Here is a 24326-nt window from a genome sequence, read left to right as displayed (position 1 = left end):
GGTTCCATCACAAAACTGGTTCCCAAGGTAAATACACAGAGTCTAGACATGCTATAACCTTTTAATTACAGCAATAAAAAGAAAGATGAATATTTTAAATAGTATTATCAAAAGATGTTACACTGTACAAGTAGGTATTGCTTCCCATTATCTCACTTAAGGCAATTCTTATGGTGTTCTGAAAAGGCAACAGACTCCCATGAAATGTATAAATTGAAATTCTGGATTAAGAAGGATCTTTGGTGACATTATTAAAAGTTAATACAGTGTATTCTTCCTTTCTCTCCTTAGGGTAAAAAGAATTAAAAACAAGAGCCAATTAGAGGACCAGGTAGATCCCCTAGGATCTCATGGTATTTCCAAAGATTTTTTCAGCTAAAATTTATGATGTGTTTTCCTCCCTTTAAAAGACACAGTAACTGTATTCCGATTCTCAACTCACTTATAAATCATATTAAAAACTGCAAAATAATCTATGCAACTGGTGAAGAAAAATAGCTTTTCAGAGTGCATAATAAAGACCCTTAAAAATGCAAACAAAATACTCTATTGGGAAAAGTCACCAGTGTTACAGTACCAGTTTAGAGAGGTTCATGTCCCGCAGAACTCTCATCACAACAGTTTTCTCTGGCTCTTGGGGATTAGATCTTTTCACTGCTCCAAGTGTTCTTAAAACAGACAGAATATTTCTAAGCCCAAAGTCATAGTGAACCTTGAAACAAAGCATAAACAAAATTGGAACTATAAAGATCAAATACACCAAAACAAAAATCAAGAGAGGACTGAAAATTAAATTCACCAAATAAATAAATGTTATAGAATACCTCAGTGTGATTAAATTCACAGCTCTTTGCATTTTCAAACAGATTTCCAGTTTTGTTGTTATCACATCCTGAAGATATTTTCTAGTGTTGTATGTCCATACCAGAAAGTGTGCTTTACAGTTACACAGAGCTCACCCTTATTTCCCAGGCTGACAAACTGGAACAATACACTGTGTAAATCCCAGAACTTTCATCAAGAAATAACTTATTGATTAGGCTTGCAGATGATAACAAACTGGTGAATTAGATCACAACTAGAGTTCAAAATTACCAAGAGAAATTCAATACATTATCTATGTGTGCTGCAATTAAATAAAGTCAAGTGAAAAATACTAAAGATAGTAATAACCAACTGCACAAAGAGTAACAACTCTTTTTCACTGAGAAACAAGTCAGGAGCACAAAGCTTTGCAGAAAATTATCTGACATTGAATTGATGTCACAAGCTCCCCAATAACTTATATGCAATTTTAGTGGGCAATGAAAATACAAATGTCCTTTTTAGGACAATTGAAAATATATTTCCATTGTAGTTGACATTTCAATACTGTGACCAAAAGCTGGATTCCACACTTGAAAATGAACCCTACAGAAGAGTAATCTGAAAAGGAAAAAAAAGTGATCAGTTGACTAGAAAACATATCAGGGAAAAGTGGTACAAAATCTACTGTAAAAGTAGGAAGAGTGAATATGTAGGATGAGTGATGACAAAAGTCTTCAACGTGCAAAAGATACCTGCAAAGAGGAAGACAGGAGGAATAGAAAAGAAGCAATGCACCTAACTACAGCAAGGGTGAAATATTGTGAGGAAAATATTGTGACCATAACAAAAATGAAACTTTGGATCAGGTTGCCTAGGAAACTGCAACCTATCCATCAATAGAAAATGCTAAGAACAGTGACAAACATTTATAGCAAATTATTTAATTAAGAATTATTTTTCCTCCAGAAAGGTAACTGGATAATTCCTCAAGGCTCTGCCCAGCCTCATTTTCTATTTTCTATTATTTAATCAGGTGCCAAGTTGTTACCAGTTGAATATATAGCTATGAATATATGGCCACGTACTGCCAGGAAATCTTATTTTCAGATGGAAACATTAACACAAAAAAATTAACAACTCTGTGTGACGTCGATGAACTCAGAGATCACCTGACTTCATCACCATTTAGTAAATGACATGTCCTAATGAAATGCCCAGAATCACAATAAGGACTGATATTTCTTTTTCTCCATGCTAGATGACCATACTGAAATGAGTTCAGCAAAAGATGACTGAGAGGAAAAGAGGCAATGTCAAAATATCAACAGGGGAAATTGCAACAGTTTGCATAATGAAAAGATTCTTCACAATAAGAGTGGCCAAACACAGAAAAGGTACCAGAGAGGCTGAATATCTCCATCCTTGGAGATATTCAAAACTCAAAGGGTGCCTTAGCAACCTGCTCTAAGGTGCTCAGCTAAAAGCAGGACAACCTCTGGAGGTCCCTTCGAACTTACACAAGTCTGTGATTCTATAGAAATGATTACCTTGTTCAATTTGAAGAAATATTTTCATACCTACCAGAAAATTTAAAATAAGCTTAAATAACTTTTAAAGACAGAATTTCTGGTGCATTCCAACTGACCTACATGATGGGTGGTTCAAGGTGACCATCCTTTATTTACCTTAGTCTGTTTTCTAGTTTTACAATTGCTTTGCCTTTTGGGAATGGCACAGAACAGGTAGAATTTACCAGCAAATGTGGATTACGAGTTATTTCTTTGCTATATCTTTTAACAGAAATCTTTAAAGATTGTGCCTGAGAAAAATGGGCTGAAGTGGTATAGGTGATGCTCTTGAATGGAAGAATTAAAAATCTGAAAAAAAAGTCTCAGTACTATAAGCAGAGTTTGCTCCACGTGGAAAAGAAAAAAAGGGATATCAGTGGTTTGCTCCATATGAAAGCATCTTAAAGAGATTATTCTCAAAAAGGTATTATCACCTCATTTGCTTTCAAGCTTTGTTAGGTTTTTTTTTTCAGTTTCTGTTTTTCCCTAAGCTGTAGGCTTTGTGGAAGGAGGTTCTAGGGAAGAAGTCCCATAACAAAGCCAAATAATTCACCTTTAGGGCTCTGTCAGAATAACTCTTTCACAGACTTGTGGACACCTTGGGCTTCCTACATTTGCTTAAGGACTATTCTTTTACTTTACTATTTATTGTTTTTCTTTACTGAAGGAGATGACAGTTGGTCAGGTTGCCTTTGGCTATATGTGAGTCAGAGTTCCCCTTTCTACAGAGTCTGCATTTGTGTGTGTAAAATGCCTGGAAGACCTCATGTATTTCTTCTGGCACATTCCTTTTAGATTTTCTGCAGAGCAAGTTCTGCTGGTGAATGCTTGTTTGCTTTATTTCCTTCTGTTGATATACTGCATTTGTTGAAAAGGGTCAATGTTCTGCCATTTCCTACTGTACTGGTTCTTTATGTGACCCTGATCTTTCCAGTCAACTGCCTGGAAAACTCAGCATAACTCAACTTGGAATTTCAAATTTGCCATTAAAAATTGAATAAATAAGTTCCACTAGGAAAGAAAGACTAATATGAATTATAGAGTCACAGACTGGTTTGAGTTGGAAGTGACCTTAAAGATCATCTCGTTCCAACGCCCCTGCCATGGGCAGAGACACTTTCCATTAGACCAGGTTACTCAGAGTCCCATCCAATCTGGCCTGGCACACTTTCAGAGATAGGGAGTCCAGAAACTCACCAAGCAACCCTTCCCAGTGTCTCACTAGCCTTTACAGTCAAGAATTTCTCCCAAATGTCTAATCGAACATTCCTCTAAGAAACACTGTCTGTACATTATAATTTTAGTTTTCTGACTACACAGAAGCAATTTATGTCCCTCTGTATTCTTAGAAATAAGTTCAGTTCATGAGACTCCCATATCTAATCTGATGAACTCATTAGATCTCTATCTATATAATCACATATTGCATTAGATGTATTCCCCAAGCTACAATCAACTTCACAAGGAACTTCAGCAAGTATTTCAAATTATTTCATTACTACTATAATAAAAACACACATTCAAGTGAGGGAGTGGTGGACCCAACTGAAAAGCAGAAGATCCAGTCTGTGGAGGACAAGAGAGACGTCAGGGATGGTGGAACATTGTGGAAAGTGACCCTTCTCAAGTGTATGTGTACAGATAAGGACAGGTGAAGAGTACAGCGTTGCGGCAGAAGCTCTCACAGCAGAAGGAGGTGCTGTTTGAAGTGCCTGTTTGCTAAGGCACTCAGCATGACAAGAAAACAGGGAAAAATTACAGCTCTCTGTGCAGGTACAGGGTTACAGTCAAAATAGGAACTGTGGGGCATAGGTACAATGGATGGATACAGGTTCTTTAGGAAGGACAAGACAGGATGAAGAGATGGGAAGTTGCCCTTTAAAATGAAAGAGTGGGAACACTTTCCTTTAGGATGGCTAATGAGCCAGCTGAGAGAATTTCTGTTAGAATTAGAGAGCTCAACAACACTGTGGCAGATGCCTGCTGCAAACATCCTGATAAGGAAGAAGCTGATGAATCTTTCTTTCAACAATAGGAATTAGCCTGATCTTTGCAAGCCCTGATCCTCACTGTGGGGTTGACATATCCCAATATCTGCTGGAAGGGGAACACAGCAGGGCAGAGCCATTCGAGGAGATTTCAACACCGTCTCTGATAACATCCTCATAGACAAAATGGTGAATAGACAAGGTAGTCAGACATTTCAACAGCTTGACCAAAGATGCTGTGCAGTGTCTATACTTGGATATATTCAAAACTCATCTAGAAAAGATGCTGAGCCATCTGCTCTAGATCTCACTTCAAGAAGAGGTATAGCACCTGTTCACCTCCAGAAGTTCCAGAGGGAAAAAAATCATTTTTTCTTTGATTTTATGACTGTATGGAATGGATTTAGATAAGAGTAGGACTGTCCAAAGGGCTACTCACAGGCACAGGAGGAGAAACTAGCATACTATCATGGGCTTGCAGAAGGCTTTGCTTCCTGGCTCATGTACCAAGTATAGTGGTCCATTATATGATACATGATGTAAATGGTTGGAAGAAAGATCTCTATAGTAGGCTTCTCTGATGGGTGCAGTAGAAATGTTTGGTGGTCCTGAAGAAATTATAAGTATGCATGGAAAACTACTCCCCACAGACATCATGGCTTACCTAGTAAGTACTATTGAATTTAAGTTATAGGAAAGACACAAGCACAAGATGCAGATATAAAATTGTGATGTAACTGACTGTAAGGGCTGTGCGTACATGCACACCCAGAGCACCTGGCCATTAATTTTTGTAAATATCAAGGAACTCCCTTGCTAGCATTAGCACACATGAGGCAAAGGACTGATCTGAGACAAGGTGATTGAGCTACCCACCTTCACAACAAGGCATTTGAATAACTGGCACAGGAGTTTTCCAGGTGGGAATTTCCAACAGCTTCACAGAAGTCCTTCAGGTGGTTCCTATGATCTACAGGCCTATGATCTATAAGCTTCCTTATATGCTTCAGTATGCTGATTAATATGATAAATGGAGAATCCCCTTATCTCAGAGGCTATAAAGGGCAATTTCTGCTGAAGAAATGGCCAAACTGCACAGAGAAACTCCACACTCATTGTGCAGATGCAGTAATCATTGCATAATCATTGTCTATCACCCTTAAGATACCTGAAATAAGTTTTGTACAGTTAGGTTTTGTCTGAGTGTGCGCATTAAATTTTTAACTACACTGTCCAAAGGTGAATCAGTTCCAGCACCTGTGACAACACAAAACAAGCAAAGCACTTTTGCAGAGGGAGAAGGTCAAATTTCTGATGCCTGCTTATGTGCCTTTTCCACATTGAAAGAATCATGTCCTGGACAAAAGGCAAGCAATAAGAGAATTTAGTCTTAAAAAGGCCAGGCACTAATAAATATGTGGTATGGAACTGAAATCATGTAATAGAAACTGTAGCCAATTAGCACACATTCATCACTATCCAACCAAAGCAAGCATTTGGGCCACAATTTATCTACCGTTCATATGATTTCTCATTGAGACCATCTCTAGTGGACAGCCAGCACAGGACATTCAAAAGGCAAGAACCAGTTTTGTTTCTACTTAAATACCCCATCCTAAACAGAACAGTAGTTTTCTGTTTCTAGTAGCATTCAGCAAGAGAGAGCCTTGTGGACACTCTGTAGTTATTTACAATTCTTACACTGCCTCTGAAATAGATCTGGCCTTCATAAGTGAAGACATTGAAAAATTTGCCCTCTGCAAGTTCAGCACAGCAATATACACCGTTCCTCGTAACTTCTCCAGTAACTGCACTCTGTTTAAGAATCACAAATCAAACTTCCTATACTACTCAGCTTACTGTGAAAATAAAAACAACATGATCATTTCAGACAGTGTTTCTGGAACTTGAAACTGAAAGCCCTAAAAATGTATAGGCTCAAAATAATTACATATTCTATGAAAGTATATTATCTCCATATCCTTCCAGTGACAGAATACAGTTGGACAAATATTTATTTTACCTGTTTAGATAACTGCTCTTCACAGAGTTTGTAGAGTGTATAGAATTTTTGACTGAGGACTTGGTTGTCTCGGAAACCAGCACTTGCCAGCTTGACTCGCATAATAATGCTACGGTCAGGCACCATCATGGCAACTGTGCGAAACTGAATCTTCAGATTTTCAGGAAGTTCCTGTCGTCCTGCATAGCCAGGGTTCTGAAAATGCAATTTATAAACCCAAAAAATATATAATGATGGCAGGGTAGGAAGTTTAATCTTTTCTGATAACCTTTCAGCACAGGAGCACACATGAGACTACGAAGGATAACTTGAGCATGCCACAATTACACACCAGTACACAGTTGCCTCAATACTGCAGTTCATGAAGTATGGGGTATCACACGTTATTTGGAGACGTCCAAGACTCACAGACATAGGCGGCCAGCCCCTTGCAGATCCTGCTGGAGCTCTTTTAAATGGTTACTTCCTCAGAGTCTAGAGGTTACTGTCCCCTGTGAGCATTCCCAGACCATTTCAGCGCAAAGTCAGTCAAGCAGTGCAAGCCATTACTGAGTATAATTTAAACTAATGGATCTGACCTTTCACTGAAGATGTCTAAGTCATTCATATGAGTACTGCATGGCTCAGTTGTGACAACTGTAGTCACTGGCTGTGCAGTGATAACTTCTTAATCTCTTTCAGCTCTTTCCGAACTGCCTTCCCCGGCCTTTGTATGGCTCTTATTTGCCCTCTCTTTCAAATCACAGTGATAACATTAGCACTTTTTCAAAAGTAGAATCCCCTAAAATAAAGACAAAGGCTTCCATTTTGAGTCGTGGGTATATAGGTAGCTAAGGAGGGAGAGCTACAAAGATGATTTTAAGGTATTCCTACACTTTCCTGCTGCTTTGCCTCCTGCACTGCTAGAAGCAGTCCACAGGCACCAAAGATAAATCTTCAGGAGGTCAGTGAACCAGAGTGAGGGTGGTTTCCCTCATGCTGTCTTCTAGGATTGAGGTCAAAACTTCTTCACAGGTGGTAAAATACTGCCCAGACCAGCTACAATAGTCCTTGCAGTGGTCAATTACTTCTGGTTTATTTTGACAGACTTCAACTGAAAATACAAGGGGGTTAAGTTCCATTTCAATCTGTCAAATATTCAACTAAAAAAGTCCTTAAAATATGCAGGTAATGATAACTGCATACCTCAAGTCCTAAGATCCAGTTAAAAATACGGACAAGAGAAAATTATATTATAATTATTTTACCAAATTATTGTTCAAGTTTCATTAATGATTTTCTAACAGACAGTTCCAATATTTCAAGATGGAAATTTCAATAGGAAATGGAACAGAAAAGGTTTTTCACAATGACGCCATTTACACGTATTTACAGACATACCATAGTCAGAAATATACCAAATTCTCTGTCCATGTCAACAACATCACCATCAGTGAAAGTGAATTGAAGTTTCTTTTTTTTCTTACACTGAAGTACAATATATATCTGCTGAGCAGCCACTGATAAAACTGGAAGTTCAATGCGGTTAAATTCATCAAAGCAACCCCATGCACCCGACTGAGCTAAACCTAAGAAAAGCAAAAAGAGAAATATTCTGTTAAAATAGCAGATCAAACAAGAGTAATTTGTACACAAAATAGAGCATGTTCTATACAACTTAGTGTAATATGAGAAGAACCGAGAACATGAACACAGAATAAAATGAGAAGTAAAAATTCAAAATATGTTTGGCTGTGCATTAATGACTCTCAGGAAAAGTATCCCCCCTTGAATGAAAGATACATAAACTTCTTTGCAAAGAATCCTAGACTTCTATAGCAACCATTAGGCAGAAAGTGGTAATACTGTATATAGTACCATATAGTAGCATAAATGTGCATATAGCATGGAAACTCATCCATGCACAGATTGAAGTTGTCAAAGATGAGCTTGAGAAACACCTACCTAAATGAAAAGCACAAAACCAAATAGAGACCACTACATTTCTGACACAAGCATTGTAGCATTTCAAGAAGCAACTACTTCATAGGTAAAAAATTACTGGAGATTAACATCCTACTATTCAAGAGAGAGGGAAGATTCAGATGTTACACTTAGAATAGTTACCTTGAACAGGCCAAGGAGTTCTAGATAGACAATAGTACCCACAAACGTCATGAAATTAATGGCTTTTGGGAGACTCAAGTACCCCTTCTTCTGTATCATGCTAACAGGATTGAAATAGGAGAGTCTACAGTGGCAGCTTTCCAGAGCAGTAGTGGGAAAGCTACACAAGCCCCTACTCTTCCAGACCCATTTCACAGGAGACAAAGGCTAGTAAGTCTATGCAGGAGCTTCATGGATGCCATCCCTCCCTTCTCAAAGACCACACTGGACTAGTATTTCCAACTGCCTGGGTCCATACCTACAAACGTTCAGAAGTGTTTAATTCACTCCACTGACTGGTGGAGCTCAGCTTGGCTTAAGCACTTTGAAGGCAGTACAAAATGCAGAAAGCATTTGCATGTACATGTGCATAATGCACATGTACAAGAAAAGGCATTTGTGTGTTTGCAATGTTCAATAATCATGCCTAGAGCTCCCCTCCATCTCCTTACTTTATATGCTAATTTCTATAGCACTGGTAAAATAAATCTGTAGGTGGTTTATGTGTAAAGTTAATTCCTTAAGAACTTTAGATAGTTCAAGAGAAAGTATTCAAAAATCAGTAACAATACTATAAAGACATGTTCTTTCACTTTGTCTTGTTTTCTCTTTCATCTTTTTTCTTCTCTTGCCTTTGCTCAGCCTGTTCTTCTCACGATATGCTACTTCCCTTCTCTCTACTTTTCCTTGCCTGATCTTCTATTGCCCTTTAAGATGTTCCTCCAAATGCCCTTAATGCCACTTCTGTGTTTCTTTTCTAACATTTATTTTTAATAATTTGTTCATCCCCATTAACCAATTATTTTAGTAATTTTGCATCAACTGTTCTTTTTACCCATGTAATTTTGGAAGAACAAAACTAGAGGAGTCAAACCAGGTGAAAATCAGTGGTAGTACAACCAAAATTGGTTTCTCAAGGCCTGATTCAGTCAGGGCAATACTGCAGATCTCCCATGAAACTTATCTCAATTCCATATGTAACCTTTTCCTAAACTGCTTCTAATTAATTTCTGTGATATTATAAGGAAAAAAGATACTCCAAAGGAAAAGAATCTGAAGAGATGAAAAGTTACATGGACTTAATTAAAAACATTAAAAGCAAGTGGAATATATAAAAAAGCCATAATGACACAAAGATTAAAGCAATTCTATCAACAGTTACCAAATTTAAAACATGAAATACTCAATCCTACTGTCTTTGAAAACAAATGAAGAATGTTCCTTGACTTCACTGGTGTGGCATCAAGTCCTTTAACTGACGTTCCTCTTCTTTTGTGAGGAATTTCTGGGCTCTGGATGCCCTCAACAGCCCTTCCTGAGGCTTCTATCCAAACTCTGTCTCCCAGCCCAGGAGTTCCATTGTAGCTCAGGCAGGTCCAAACTGTATTGTGTGCAGGGCTGTGCACAGTCCCATCTCCTCTTATCCTGAATTGCTGAATGAACTTCCAGGAGGAGCCCACAGCTCCACAGAGTTACCCCCAGTGCCTCCCGGTGTTTCTGACTAAACTTCCTGGATGGATCCTGTATCCAGCTGGTCATTTCACACTGCCTGATGTCACTGGACTGCTGATGGGAACGAGCTGCCAACAACCTGTCCTGCTTAGGCACCGTGGGACTGTGCCCTGCTGAGTGAAGTCCCTGCCCCTGCCTTTGTGCTGATTATCCTGGGCTCCTGGCTCATCTTCCCTCATGGACCTGCCCCATTCTTGCTGCTCTCCAATGAAAAAAACCTTACTGCAGAGATTTTTTTGAATTAATTTGTCCTTTTTTTGTAAAATGTGTTATATGACTCCTAGGATCCATTCTAAAAAGAAACACCAAAAAGTGGGGGTTTTCTGCTTTGTTTATTAAACATAAAGATCTACTCTTTGGGATACAACAAGGAAAAATTCTAAAGCTGGATATTCTTTAACTAAGAAAATTCCATATAATATTGTCTCTTACACTTTCTGCATCTTAAAGGGGTTTGGAAGTAATTTTGCTATAGAATGGTGAGGTGAGGTTCTGACCAAATGATTTTTCTTTGGGACAGGAAAAAAATTCACTTGTTCTGTAATGCCACCTGCTGCATGGAGTTAGGAAACCTCATTCTCAGATAAAGCCAATATCTCACAACTTTGAATAAATTCAGTTCTTGAAAATTATTTCATTCTGGTGGTGTTGAAAAAGGAAAAAAAATACACGTGCTAAAAACACACACACAAGCAAAGGCACAGCAAGCAAACTCTCTGCTGCAAAACAGCCCAGAGACAATGTAATTTTGTCATATTGTGAATTAAATTCTGTTCTCATGCTCAAAATATGATGGCTATCAAATACAGAAATTGAGTAAAAGCAGAAAATAAAGGACAGGATTAAAGAGATCTTTAATTGTATCTAAAAAATGTGGCATCACCCCTGCCCCTATCAGTCCAGATATCCTACAAACCTCGTTCTCAAATCATAAAAGAATCTCACAGAATAGCTATCAGCTCCCAGACTAAAAAATTCATGTCTGCAATGCAGTGCCATGTCTCTTTTAATGAATTTTCCCACAGGTTTTTTTGCCAGATTTTACACAGAAGTAGAGCTATAGTGATATAATTCAATGGAAATGTCACTGAAACAAAGCTGTGTCTAGGCAAAGTGCAACCAAAAAGCAGCAAACTAAAAAGTAATCATTGGCCCTGAAATGCTTTACAGAATGTCAGATTTGTGTATTCACCTTCTGAATTAACATAAATATAAAAATCTTACATTAAATATTGCATTAAATACCAAATCACAAAAAAAAGTTACTTCAGGTAAGACTGGAAGTGTTTGACTGTGACTACAGAAAACAGAACCAAAGCAAACACAAATTTTATACTCATGTACAGGCAACCACAGACAAAAGGTTTTCTGAAGGGCATCCACCAACAGGTTTCAGGAACAGTGATTAAGTATCCCTGATTTGCTATTCATGGAAAATTTCAACACTGAAGTTGATATAAGAGAAAACTTGAAAATTCATCTTCCCACTTGCACCCCTGGTATTTTCTCAGGTTACCTCTGGTCCAGGTCACGTGAAAAGTTCTATCTGAATCTACATTTTTGTTCTAATTTGAAAAACAAAACTATCAAAGTACAGCCTTGAACATATAAACTAAATCATCTGCCTATGAATCTCTCGAGTCAAACAGAAAAACAAAACAGATGGAAACAGGGAAACAGGAAGACCAAACCTCAGCTCTGACCCAACCAGAAGAACTTCAAATCATATTTTTATAGTATACAATATATGCTGTATTAGTTATCTTATATTTTTGTATTTCTTTTTTCTGAAGATGAAACACCTTGTCTTTACAGAAGAAGTCTGGAAACATTCCTGCAGACAGGACTATGCCACCTGTCCCTGTCTCTCTTCTCTTCACTACTAAACATGATAATGTCTGATGACTTGACCCGCAGCACCACACAAAGTGAAAAGTTTGGGTATGGAAACTCTGGTGATGAAGCACCAAGCCTAGCACAGACATGTGGAATTCTGAAAAATTTCCCATTGTGAGAACTGAAGTGTGTAATATGTTAATGAGAACTTTCTTATCAATCAGTATGAAAGTGCTTCTACAGCTAAGAACTATCCTTCTTTTCCATTATAGACCTCATGTGCAGTAAAGAATCTTTATCTGAACTAACTTTGACCTATATATTAAATCAAAAAGAGCTCATTTCCTTCCCTAACTTCAGTATATCTGCTCTTCAAGAAGCTGCAGATGTTTTAAGGACATAAAAAGGCCCCTCCAAGCAGTGACACTAAGTCCAAAACAACTGACTTCAAATGTCCTTTCACAAATGAAAGCATCAATGACTGTAAGAACAGAATCTTACTTTTACTCCCAGACACACAACAGTCCTATAAATGCTGAAAAATGCCACCCTATTCAGGCCCTATTCAGCTGGATCTATTACCTAATTCTCAGGCAAATTCTTTGAGAAGCAACTTATGATCTCACTTGCAAATTTACTGAAGTAAGCACTCACAGGCATCATGGTTGCTTGAGCAGCAATTAGATGAGTTCTATGAACAGTTTTTCTAGCTCATATTGAATGCCAGCACACCATTAAATGAGGCAACCAGAGAAGGACACACTACACAGTATTACTTTGCTTCTGTAGCATATGATGACAATACTACATGGAAAATGGTCAGCTTATAGAAAAACAACAGAAAAAGAAAGCTGAGCCCTAAAACTCAACTTGTGCTTTTAGACATAGAAATTGTGGCCAGTTTTAATAAAAGAAAAGCAATGACAAGCTGCAATGATCACTACTGCCTCAATCTGAAATGGGAAAGGGTAAGTTACCAAAGTGCTCAGGATAAGAAAACAGAAAAAAGGCAAGGATATGAAACTAGGTGTCTGAACTGACACAAGTCACAAACCATTTAATGCAAAGAAGTGAAATCACCATGGATTCAGGAAAAGAGGTGTTTACATAAAGAGATACAAACATCCTCACAGAAGGAGTAGAGCAGAAGAAGAAAGACAACAGCTTGGTGACATCAGACAAACCCACTGCAAGGAGAAACAAAGGCTGACATCTCCCTTACAGACTGATGACTGCGGGTACAGCAGACACCCAGCAGAACTGTGCTTGGCATTATGAGCATACTCAGATATCCCAAGCCTCTTTTGTCTAATAACAATGAACAAAATAAATCTGTGACACTAAAGGTCTGCACACACGATAAAAGATGTGCAGTAAAACTTGGCCCAATCTGTGGGGGTTACAAGAGGTGCTCTGACAAACTCATGACCTTAACTGAAGGTATTCACAGGCATAGGTAGTTCAGTCTCTAGCTCAGAAACTGTTTAAAAAATCGTGGCTAGCTTTGTTGGCTTCTTAATTGAAACTAAATATTATATTTTAGCCTTCAGGAGGTATCACAACAAACAGTGAAAATTTTGTTATGATATCTTGTGTTATAGTTAAAAGCTCACCACTCACAGAAAATGATGGCACTCTGTGGTCTGTCAGTGCATATACAAATGCAGCTATATAAAATAAAACAGACTTTATCATGAAATTCACACATTTGGGATTACTAATCACTGTTTGCAAAACTAAATTCAAAATTTTGCTAATCATGAAGAATATCAGAGTTTGACTCCTGGTTTCAAAAGAGTCCTATAGTTAAATAAGACACTGCAGCACTTTGCAGTGTCTTATTTCCCTGCCTTGTACATCATTAAGCTTCACATTTGATTGTCTTGTTCAACACAAAAATAGCAAATAATAAATATAAATCCTCTCCACATGGGATGGGTGGGACAGAGGCATTAAAAAAAACCCCCAAACAGTAGAAAGGATTAACAGGCAAAAAGAAAGAAGACATAGGTGGAAAACAATAGTAAAGAATATTCAAACAAAAAAGTACCGGAAACATGGAGGAAGAAAGAGGGAAAAATCAACTAAAATCAAATATCAGGTAAATTTGATGAGTGCCTGGAGATAAGAGGAAACAGAGATGAAAATGCACTCCAAATCACTGCTAACTCACTACTGAAGGGGCAAAACCTTACAACTCTAAAATGAATAAAGTAGGTATTTTCTTACCTTTATAGATACGACCAAGTCCTCTGTAGTCCATTTGGTCTGAACAATTGAAAACAACAACATACTTTCCCAGGCATTTGCCCATGTCTTTAGTTGTCTCTGTTTTCCCTGTCCCAGCAGGTCCTGCTGGTGCACCACCCATACTCATGCCCAGGGCCTGTGCCAGCGTGATGTAACACCTAAAGACAGAACAAACAGCTCTGTGAATCTTTTCCTACCATTAATTACTTGAAGTCCATCAATGCAACCACAGCAGATGTATTATCCAGAGCTGGGGAAGGGGGCAGAAATGTATTTCCATGTGGTGAGTACTCAGTCTCCCCCTTGGCACACTGTGAAGCTGAATTACCAGGACCAGCTTTGCTCCACCTGCAGAAAAACGCTCATCCAGCGCAGCCATGACTGCGACAGTCCAGGAAATCCACAGGCCAATTCTAAACGCTGAATACCAAAATACTGTAGTGTTGTGATTTTCTCAGACTATCATACACCCTTCTTCCATTACAGCCTCATTCCGCAGCACCCAGAGCTACTGGATTTCTGACTTTTCCCCCCTCCCTCCTACTGTCTCGCCAGAGCTCTCATGATGGGCTCTCTGATCTGGCAGTAGGAAGGCACAGAGGCTGGAAGCACCTCGTGGTTTTGACACTTCCACAGCAGCACACCAAACCACAGCAGTGCTGCCAGTCGTGTGAGGTCTTTGCGTTCCAGGAGGACAATGGATGAGAGCAAAGATTGCAATGGGCACTGGAGAAAGAGGAGGAATCCCTGAGTCCTGCAATCATCTTCTGCTTCAGCCTCCATCCTGGGTTGAAATCCACCTCAGCCTTCCCAGATGGTGTAGATGTTACTGAAGGGTGTAAGGAAACCTGTTGTTCTAACCTTCAATGCTCCAAAATCACAGCAAACATATTTTAGCACTGTGAAATTCAATAGCTTTATGATATATGTGGGGAGATAAAATGGGCTCTGGAAAAAATCCCAAATGATAGTACCTAGTATGACTTCTTATGAAACAATAGAATATTCATTCTAATATAACAGCAGTAAGAATGCTTTATCACCTCACTACTCAGTGATCAGTTAACAGGCCATCATTTAACACATAAAAAATACCACTCCTAACAATTCTGCTATTGAAAACGAGGTAAGGACAAACTGAATACATAGCACAGATTCTATGTAGACCTGTCACTTCATTTTTGGTGTATGCCATCATATGGACTGTGTCAGATATGATGCGTAGGAGCATTCAATTTCAGTGCCATTATCTTAATGCAATGTACTACCAGCTGTGTGTATTTATCATGTGCTTAGAGAATCTCTCTGAACATGAAATCATTAGCTAAACAGGACTTGACTACAAGCTGATTAATGGAACAAAGACACCATTACCTGAAATATTTCAGATCAAACAGTTCAATGCGGCAGTATTAAATACAAAAATACAAAAAGCCCACAAGGGGAAAAAAAAATCTGTTCTTGCACAACATTGCTTAGGTACATAAATTTCCCATGGTAACACCAGGAAACATCTCTGCTTCAAATACCTTTTCAGCATGTGACAGTGGGTAGCCTCCAATCCCTGCAGCTTTTTTTAGCTCTTCTAGGTTTGTCCAAAGAGAGATATGCCTGTTCTTTCTGTTGTTGTCGTTACTTCTATTATCGTTTAAACTCATTTAAAAGGCTTGTTTTCCTCAATCATGTCACCCTGTGCTAATTTTCAATTTTGTGTGACACAACACCTTGTAGAATCATAATATGCTCTAGCTCTTGTTTCAGTCTAGTTCCTGGCTCTGCGAAGGAAAAACCCAAAAACCACACCACGTGCCTAAAAACTGTCCAAATGCCTTTTGAACTCTGGCAGGCTTGGTGCCATAACCACTTCCCTGACTGCATTTTAATTCTGTGAACAAATTTTGAATGACAACATTTTCTTGATACTGGTTCTCCCAGTGGGTAAAAATATTTCCAGTGTGTTCATGCTGCCATAGCCAGTGATCAACTGTATGTGCACTGATGCAAACAAACCTCTATCTAACATAGGAAGAGTAAGGTGCATAACATAGAATTTAGGAGATGTGTGTTAATTATTAAATGCCAGGTATCCACATGCAGAGGCTTGGCTTTCTTAAACAGCTCACAGGGAATGAGTTTCATTCAGAAATAGGCAAATATCTGAATTTTCATTACTAAATAAAATCTAGTAGCACAAAGAATGCAAAGAAAATTCCAACATTAACTCAAGATGGGGCTTTGAGCAAACTGGTCTAGTGGAAAATGTCCCAGTCCAAAGCAAGGGGGTTGGAACTAGATGATCTTTAAAGCCCCGTCCAATCCAAACCATTCTGTAAGTCTATAAATTATTGAAACATGCAAAGTATTTTGACAACCGAATCCACATATAAAAGAACAAGCTCTGGCACAGCAAATACATCTCCCTCTTGCCTAGCTGAAGCACCAACCCAGCACTTTAGGAAAATAGGCATCTAATGAATTTTATACAGTGCTGTATAGCTAACACTGCAGCAATAAAACCTTCTCCTTTTGATTGCCCTCAGAGTTTCTCTGTGTTTGTAGTCCTGAAATTCTCCATAGGCCCTGCTTAAAGCCATACTGGCACTATTTATGCAATGCTATGTCTTGAGTTACTGCTTTTTCCTACAGAATTAGTTCAAATTAGTCACTTGCTGTAATTCCAAATTCTCACACAATTACTTGCTTATGGAAAGCAGCAATATATTGGTGTTTAGATTGAATCTGTCTAGGCTGGTGAAGTGTATGGTGTTCAGGCATATTTGTCTTGAGAACAAGTAAGTTTTTCAATGCCCATCACAGATCATATAACTCAAGCAAACACTCAAATTCAACCAGCTTTCAATAGCTGAATATAGAAGCACTGGCCTCTGCTGTTCACCAGCGATATTGCAGCATTGCAGTGCAACCTAAGTAATTCTGACTCATGAAAGTTAAAAGAATTAAGTCAAAGGAATTCAATCTTTGCTCCAATATTATGCACTTCATTCCTTTTATAAATACCTGTCAGTTAAGGGAGTTATAACAAGTCTGTCTGTACAGCCCAAGTATTCATTACAGTAGGTGAACTCCACATCAGTGATTTTGATAATGCATTTATCCAAGTCTTCAAGAAAATAAAATCGAGATTGTTTTTGCCATTCAAAGTCAGATGGAGATTTAATGTTCATACGGACCTATTATGGAAAAGAAAAATCATTAATACAGAAATGAATCAGTAACAAATTAATCCTAACTTCCTTACACAAAAAAAAAAAAAGTCTACTTCATATAAATTCATGACCTTGAAGAATGAGCACAGAATCTGTCAGGAGTCAAGACATCCAGAATTATCTTTTCAAACCTGTCCTACGACATGCTCTGAACCTTCTGTCCACTTTCATTTTCCTCTGGTTTGGGTGCAGAGATTATGAATTGTGTCTTACAGAGATATTGAAAAGCAGTCATGGAAAACATAAAAAATGAACGATACAGGCTGTCCTGCATGGTAACTGCACCATTACTCACAGAAATATTGAATTGTGGACAGCATTTGAATGCATGGTATAGACGTCTGAGTGCTTGGGTTTGGGCATTGTATTTTTCAGTATGAACTTGCCACACACATATTTAGATTTGTGGTAATTAATAGATTCATTATTATTGACACTGGATCTCAAATTCACTGGCCTCTTCCAGAAAATGTTGCCCTGGTTATTGGCCTTGCAAACACAGTGCAAGGTGAAGAGGAGGTTCTGAATCTCAGGCACTTCCTTCTCATTTATCTCATTTACTAAAGGTTGTGTTGGACAGAGAATAGAATGTTTGAAGAGTGAAGGCTATTATTACGTATACCATTTAACAATCCTTTTCCCAGTTTTGGACTTGCTCCTGACTTTTTTATTTCATGTACAGGACCTACAAATTTAACCATTTTCCCATAATTTTATTATAATATGACATTAATTAAGAAAATAGTTATGAAGATAAATTAAAAAATACAGGCAGAGGATAAAACTCCATGCTTATCTTAGAAGCCAGCGGTTTTCTTTCTAGATTTCAGTTCTTTTCTTTATTGTTTCCTATTTTCTTTACATATGCCCTTAATTTTTAGCTTCCTAACATATATGCATTATTTAAGCAATCAGTATTGAATTATTGACCTTTGCATCTTTCAAGCCCTTTGGAAATTATTTTACTTCCATTTTTATAATTAGGCTTTCATTTATTCAACATACTTATCTAAAGGAAGCCTGAGGCAACTCAATTATCAAAAAAATCAAAATATGTGTTATATTTATTGTTGCTATCCTCTTCAAATATATGAAGCCTCACTGTTTTTACCTTTTAATAATTATTACCTTACTTCAACACATAGGCTGGATCAGAAATCACAAGATTGACAGGAATACTTAAGGGAGTTTTTTACATTTACATTTCAATCAAATAATGCATTAAATCTTCAAATTGAGAGTATAGTTTAATTTTAAAAGTTAAACTCTTTTGCCCACAGTGGATTTGTGCATGATGAGATAAACAACCATTTAAAAAACTGAAGTTGAAACCCATGAACACACCTATATAAAAATTCACTGTTCTCACTGCATCACATCTATATTAAATCAAACTAAATCTGATATGCTCTATGACAGCAGTAACATCAGAGCTCAAAGAGAATGGATTCTAAGATTTGATTATAATTTTTTTTATATGTGCAAGATCTTCCATACAGAAAGTCCCTTGATGGTTTTCTGAAACTTACCAAATCATCAAAGATATCCTTCTGGTGCACGTGAATGGTGATTAAAGTTTCGTATTTTGTGCGTTCCATTCTTGTCAGATTATGTGTTGCCATGTCAATCAAATCATTTAAAAGTTCCAAGAATTTCTGATTTGTCATCTGCATTACCTTTTCCACAAGCAAGAGTGATCATATTAACACAAACACCATTTGTTCTTCCAACATTTAGAATTAAAAAATTAAAAAAAAATATTTTAAAACATCCAGGGTTATAATGTCTATATTCTGCTTTGTATTTATTAGGCTTGTAATCCTAAATTTGGATTTGCAGGCCACCTTCCATTCATACATTCTTACCCAACAGAGTACAATAAGGTTACAGCTAGATGAACAGGTCACGCCTTAAGATTTTATTCCAAGACTCTTGCTCCTTTTACTATACATTTTCAGCTGACTGCATTCCTGCACATATTCAGAACCATCAGTCAATTATTTTGGGCAGTATATGTCAGCTCAAACTGTATCTACTCTTTAGGAAGAACAGGAACCTGAAGATCTGTCATGTCTTTTAACTGGAGGAGGGGGGAAACATACTATAATTTTAGATGCTGATGTTAAAATAATAATTTATATTGTGGTACCAAATCTGTTACAAAGTTCCACAAATACTGACTGTACAATACTGACTTTGTAAATAACATCAGCCTCTACCAGCGCCACTCCTGGTACACAACAAAAAGCATTGAGATTTAAGAAAGAGCAGCTCATTTATACCTGTTCCAAATGTGTGACAGAACAATAAGACCAGCTTTTTGTAAATACATGCAGAGCCTAAAACACACAGTTTGCTGAAAAAAAGTGCTAAAAACACTGTTAAAACTAACAGAGAATTAAATAACCTCCATATCCCCCAAACACACACCCAGTTCAGTCCAAAAAACACTCAAAAGCTGTTTTCTTGTTAATGCAAAAGAATCTTTGCACCTAGTTATTCTATGAACTAAAGTGGACTAAAAGCAGGTTTATGCCCTTTTTAAACTTTCAGCAATGCAGAAAATGTAGCAGTACATGGTTTTCTCCACAGTCTAAGCCCTTACTTTCATGCAGTATCAAAGTACAGCATGGAATTTGCCCTGCATTTACTTTTATGGTAGGGTGTTGTTACTTGTTCTTTGTACAGTCTCACTGCATATTACTGATTAATGGTGCAACCCTTTAGTTCACACCTTCTCCTTCTTCTTTCATAGATTCATTGTTAGGAATAGCACCTTGGTTGTTAACAGCATCTTCTCCACGTGTTTGAGATTAAACCAACACCTCCTGAAACAGATTCTATTCTTCCCCTTCCCTAAAAAAAGAACCCATCAACTGAAGGATGTTATACATTTGGATAGAGTAGACCAATGTCCACAAAGCACAGTTACTTCCCCAAAGTTCAGGAGCTCTTATTTCTTTCCACATTTGATGAAAGTAGCAGGATAAGATTCCTCATATTCCTGAACTAAGAAATTGTCCCTTCCCAAGATGATTGCCCTAACAAAACAACAGAGAAAATTACAGTGGGATTAGGAACAATTCTAAAGCACATGCTGGGGGATAATGAGGGGGTGTGACTCCTTAACACGTTTTTTATTATTCTGTTTTCCTGTTAGTTTATTTGTTATTCTGGGTAATTAACTAGTACTTTGTGATTTTTTTTCCTACATGTTACTTTTAACTTTTCACAATATGTCTGCTACAAACAATGCTTTTAATAAATCCCCAAAGATTCATTAAATACTACCTTTCTGTCTGTTTTGGTACTGTTCAGTGCCTTCTCTGCATCTCTGGTCCAGATAATTTGAATTCCCAGAAGTCCTATTTGTGCAGGAAACATTGCCTGAAAGTCATACATCTTAAATTCTGAATCGTTAATGGCCAATGATGCCTGTCTAATGATGGAGTGGATTGTTTTCCTAATCCCATTCAGCAGCTGACCTAACCAGAATTCCACATTGCCCTGAAATAAACAAGAAAGTACTTTTAGCGAATCAGTTTATGAATAATTCACAAGGAGCAAGAGCTCTACGTGACTTTTTTCCCCAGTCCTTCATACTCCCATGTCCATATTTGTTATTCTCTAATTTTTAAAATATTCCTTTCCTCTTTCTGCTCCACTGCCCTTCTAGAGATATGTGATGGATTTGGCACTTCACAGCAGTACTGCTGAGAAAGCAGGTAAAGCAATCGTTACAAACTGACACAAATGTCCTGTCCCTTCTACTCTTTGTTCTTGCTGCTCACATTGGGAGGTTTTCATTCAGCTAGTCAAATAATAGCATGATGCTATACTGTTGGCCTCTAAAACATAAATTTACTTTAAATCAAGTCATGAAAAACTGCAATATATACTTTCATTACCTGAGCTAAAACTGGTTCAATAATATTGACCCGTTCTCCTTCTTGAGATTCAAACAATAAAATCTGGTCGTAGTTTTTTTCATGAAATCCCACTCGGTTAACATTGTCAAACAAACTTAATAAATGTGCCTACAATAGAATCAGAAAAAAACCCTCCATAAACTGATCTGATATGGCATTCTTACTTTGTCTTTAAATGCTGTATTAGAATACTCTGTAAATCTTTCCATAAGTGAAGGAAATTCTCTCAAATAAACAACAAAATCCACCACGGTCTTCATTTAGTAATATCGACCATAAGAACACTATTGCTTTATTCCTTGTACCTGAATAGTGTGGGAATCAGATGCTTGACCAAGGATTTCCAGAAGTGCAGGGTCAGACACAAAAAAAAATCTTGGAAATATTAATCGCTTTTTTTCCAAATAGCCAGTCAGTGATTTCTGACAGATTTCCAACTGTTCCAGCAAATGTGGCAGCAGCTGTGCCAAAGTCTCATCTCCAACACAGCACTGCACAATGTTTGATGTTTCATGGGCTCTCTGCATAATTCTCTGCCACGATTTATCAATGTTCTGGAATCTTCTGGCTTCCTGAAGTACATGATAAATGCATTAGCTTTTCTTCTTGTCATATTCTAAAAATTAAATAATTCTATCAGACAAGGTAAGAGTTTAATATTTCGCTGTTCAAGTCTTCTCTGGAGGACTAATGTAAGAATATTTATAGGCATGCTAATTATTGACCAGATTTCAAATTGCAAGAGAGAGAGTACAATTGGACAGCTCCGAAAATGTTGAGCACCAAAATTTTCCACATTAAAGGATTCCAACACACATGAGAAAACTCAAAAAGCAGCTTTCTCAGAAATTATAGCCTTCCTAACAGCAATACACGATGTCATGTAAGCTGTTGGTAGCAACACTTGATGAACAAAACCAGTATACACAGTCTGAAGCTGCCCCACTTGCACATTACAAGTGTTGTAGGTAAAGGGAACTGGAACTCAACCCAGAACCTGAAAAATAAATATTTTTATACACTGGGTATATTGACATTAAAAACTCTTTCCTCACCTACAACAAATGAAATGTGAATGGAATCATAAATGATCTGAGAGCTAGAAGAGACCTCAAAAGCAGATCCAAAGCAATTTGTCTGTCACATGGCAGGATCATACCCAAGACATGTATTTGTCTTGTGTTTAGTGATGCTCAGTGACAGAGAGTTAGAAGCCTCTCCAGGCAACTTTTGATACTGATGACTTTCTCCTAATATCTAAGCTAAATCAGATGCCAAAAACAAGGTTTTTTCCTTCCTTCTGAGAACAGCCCTTATATTTTAAAAAACTTATCACTTCTTCACTTCAGTTTTTCCTTTTCTTCAAGTCAAACAAGTCTAGTTTGTGGAATTTTTTCTTGTGCCTTATCCTTCCTGGATAGTTCCTCATTGTTACCACCTTCTTCTATGCTCTCTCAAATTTGTCAGTGGATTTCTTTGGCCAAAACCAGATACAATATTTTACTTATTGGTTATTGATGTTTATGTATTCCACTCTTCTGCATTTTACACACCAGCAACCTAAACCACATTTTCTGGTAGTACTATCAGAGACAATGGAAAAAACCTATCAAAATATATGGCAATCACTGTTTTTCCTCTATCCACAGAGTTTCTTGCTCACCCTAAAAATAAATTAGATTTGTTCAACATATTTTGCTCCTAACAAATTCAAGTTGACTGAACATTATTCATCTCCTTGTTAATTTCCAGATGCTAACAGTTACTTGTTGCAGTATTCATCCAGAAATTGCAATTAAGCCCACTCCTCATTACTCCTCCACCAAGCTGTTCCTTCTCCTCCTTCATCAAAGACAGTCACTTCATTTCTTTTTTTCTGGAATATGGGTTCATATATATATCATCCTTGGAAGAAGTAGCTTTAGCAGCATTTGTTCATCAGCACAAGCTGCTAATTGATTCTCTGATGAGCCCTAACAACATAAATATAACTCGTGAACAACAACAACAACAAAATAAGTTATCTAAACAACAATTAAGAAAGCTTTATTTATCTTACAAAAATTAATCTTAATTTGGGATATTTTAAGCCTTTAATTATAAATTATGTGTCCTGAAATAAATTAATACCTAATAATTTCCCAATAATAACAGTTTTGTTTAGTTACACCATTTGATCCAGCACAACTGAACTGTGGTTTGTTAGAACTGTATGGAAACCCCTCATGAGGAGACACAACAAAAGGATGATATTTTTTCTGCTATTTCTCTCCTATTCAGATCATTCCTTAGCTCTTGTGCAGCTGCTACCTTGGAAGGTCATTGGCCTTTTGAAGAGATTGCAATGATTCACACAGATGAGCACATGTACAGCTCCCAAGCCTGGCAGCATCTCTCTGTGGGACTTCATTAAACTGAGTCCTAGCAAGTACAGAATTCATATACAAAATCTGACATTCTATTATTACACTTACAGCCTATAAACATGTGCACACAGGAAGAAAGGGATATTTGTACATATGGCAAAAGCCATAAATCAGTTTTGTGCCATTAAGCAGTACTGAGCCCTGTACTAATTCACTAATATTGCATGCTGACAGGAACACTTGAGCTTGAATTACAAACAATTGTGCTCCTGTAGGTTTCACCAAGTTCTAAGCAACTTAACCACACAGATCCTGGTCTGGCAAAGCTTCTCTTGAACTGTCTATGCACAGCCCACAGATCTTACATGAGTTATATGCACTGACAAATAAACCCTGTGATGTGGTTGATCTCCTGGTACAACATATTGTTATCTTACATCAATATACCTGAGGCAGTTGTTTTGCAATGTCTCCACCTACAAATACCGCTTCAAGGTAAATCCAGAGGTTCTGTACAGTAATCCAGTTTTCAATTATCTCTGCAGTATTGGTCAGCTTCTGAACCCATTGTTGTACAGTGGACTTAAATGGTGCATTATACCTGCATGAACATGAGTTAAAGGGAAGAAGGACCTAAGATGGTAATTGTTTACTTAGGGGGTTGATTAGATTTAT

The 24326-nt window shown here is 37.5% G+C and overlaps 1 protein-coding gene across 5 annotated transcripts in view; it reads right to left on the bottom strand.

Moving 5' to 3' along the window:
* The window catches only part of LOC134551067 (dynein axonemal heavy chain 5-like), a 152061-nt gene that overhangs the window by 85399 nt on the left and 42336 nt on the right, over positions 1 to 24326 (bottom strand). For all 5 annotated transcript variants that reach the window (XM_063398183.1, XM_063398171.1, XM_063398174.1 and 2 more), the window contains 10 exons: positions 24099 to 24252; positions 21591 to 21857; positions 21265 to 21393; positions 20648 to 20863; positions 18886 to 19032; positions 17148 to 17320; positions 14109 to 14287; positions 7767 to 7954; positions 6387 to 6581; positions 578 to 712 (listed from right to left, as the gene is read on the bottom strand). In XM_063398183.1, coding sequence (XP_063254253.1) covers positions 578 to 712; positions 6387 to 6581; positions 7767 to 7954; positions 14109 to 14287; positions 17148 to 17320; positions 18886 to 19032; positions 20648 to 20863; positions 21265 to 21393; positions 21591 to 21857; positions 24099 to 24252 — 1783 coding nt within the window. The remainder of the gene's footprint in view (positions 1 to 577; positions 713 to 6386; positions 6582 to 7766; positions 7955 to 14108; positions 14288 to 17147; positions 17321 to 18885; positions 19033 to 20647; positions 20864 to 21264; positions 21394 to 21590; positions 21858 to 24098; positions 24253 to 24326) is intronic.

This window comes from Prinia subflava, chromosome 1 (assembly GCF_021018805.1).
Source record: "Prinia subflava isolate CZ2003 ecotype Zambia chromosome 1, Cam_Psub_1.2, whole genome shotgun sequence".
NCBI lineage: Eukaryota > Metazoa > Chordata > Aves > Passeriformes > Cisticolidae > Prinia > Prinia subflava.
Note: the sequence above shows the minus strand (reverse complement) of the source record. Positions and strands in the feature narration are given on the sequence as shown.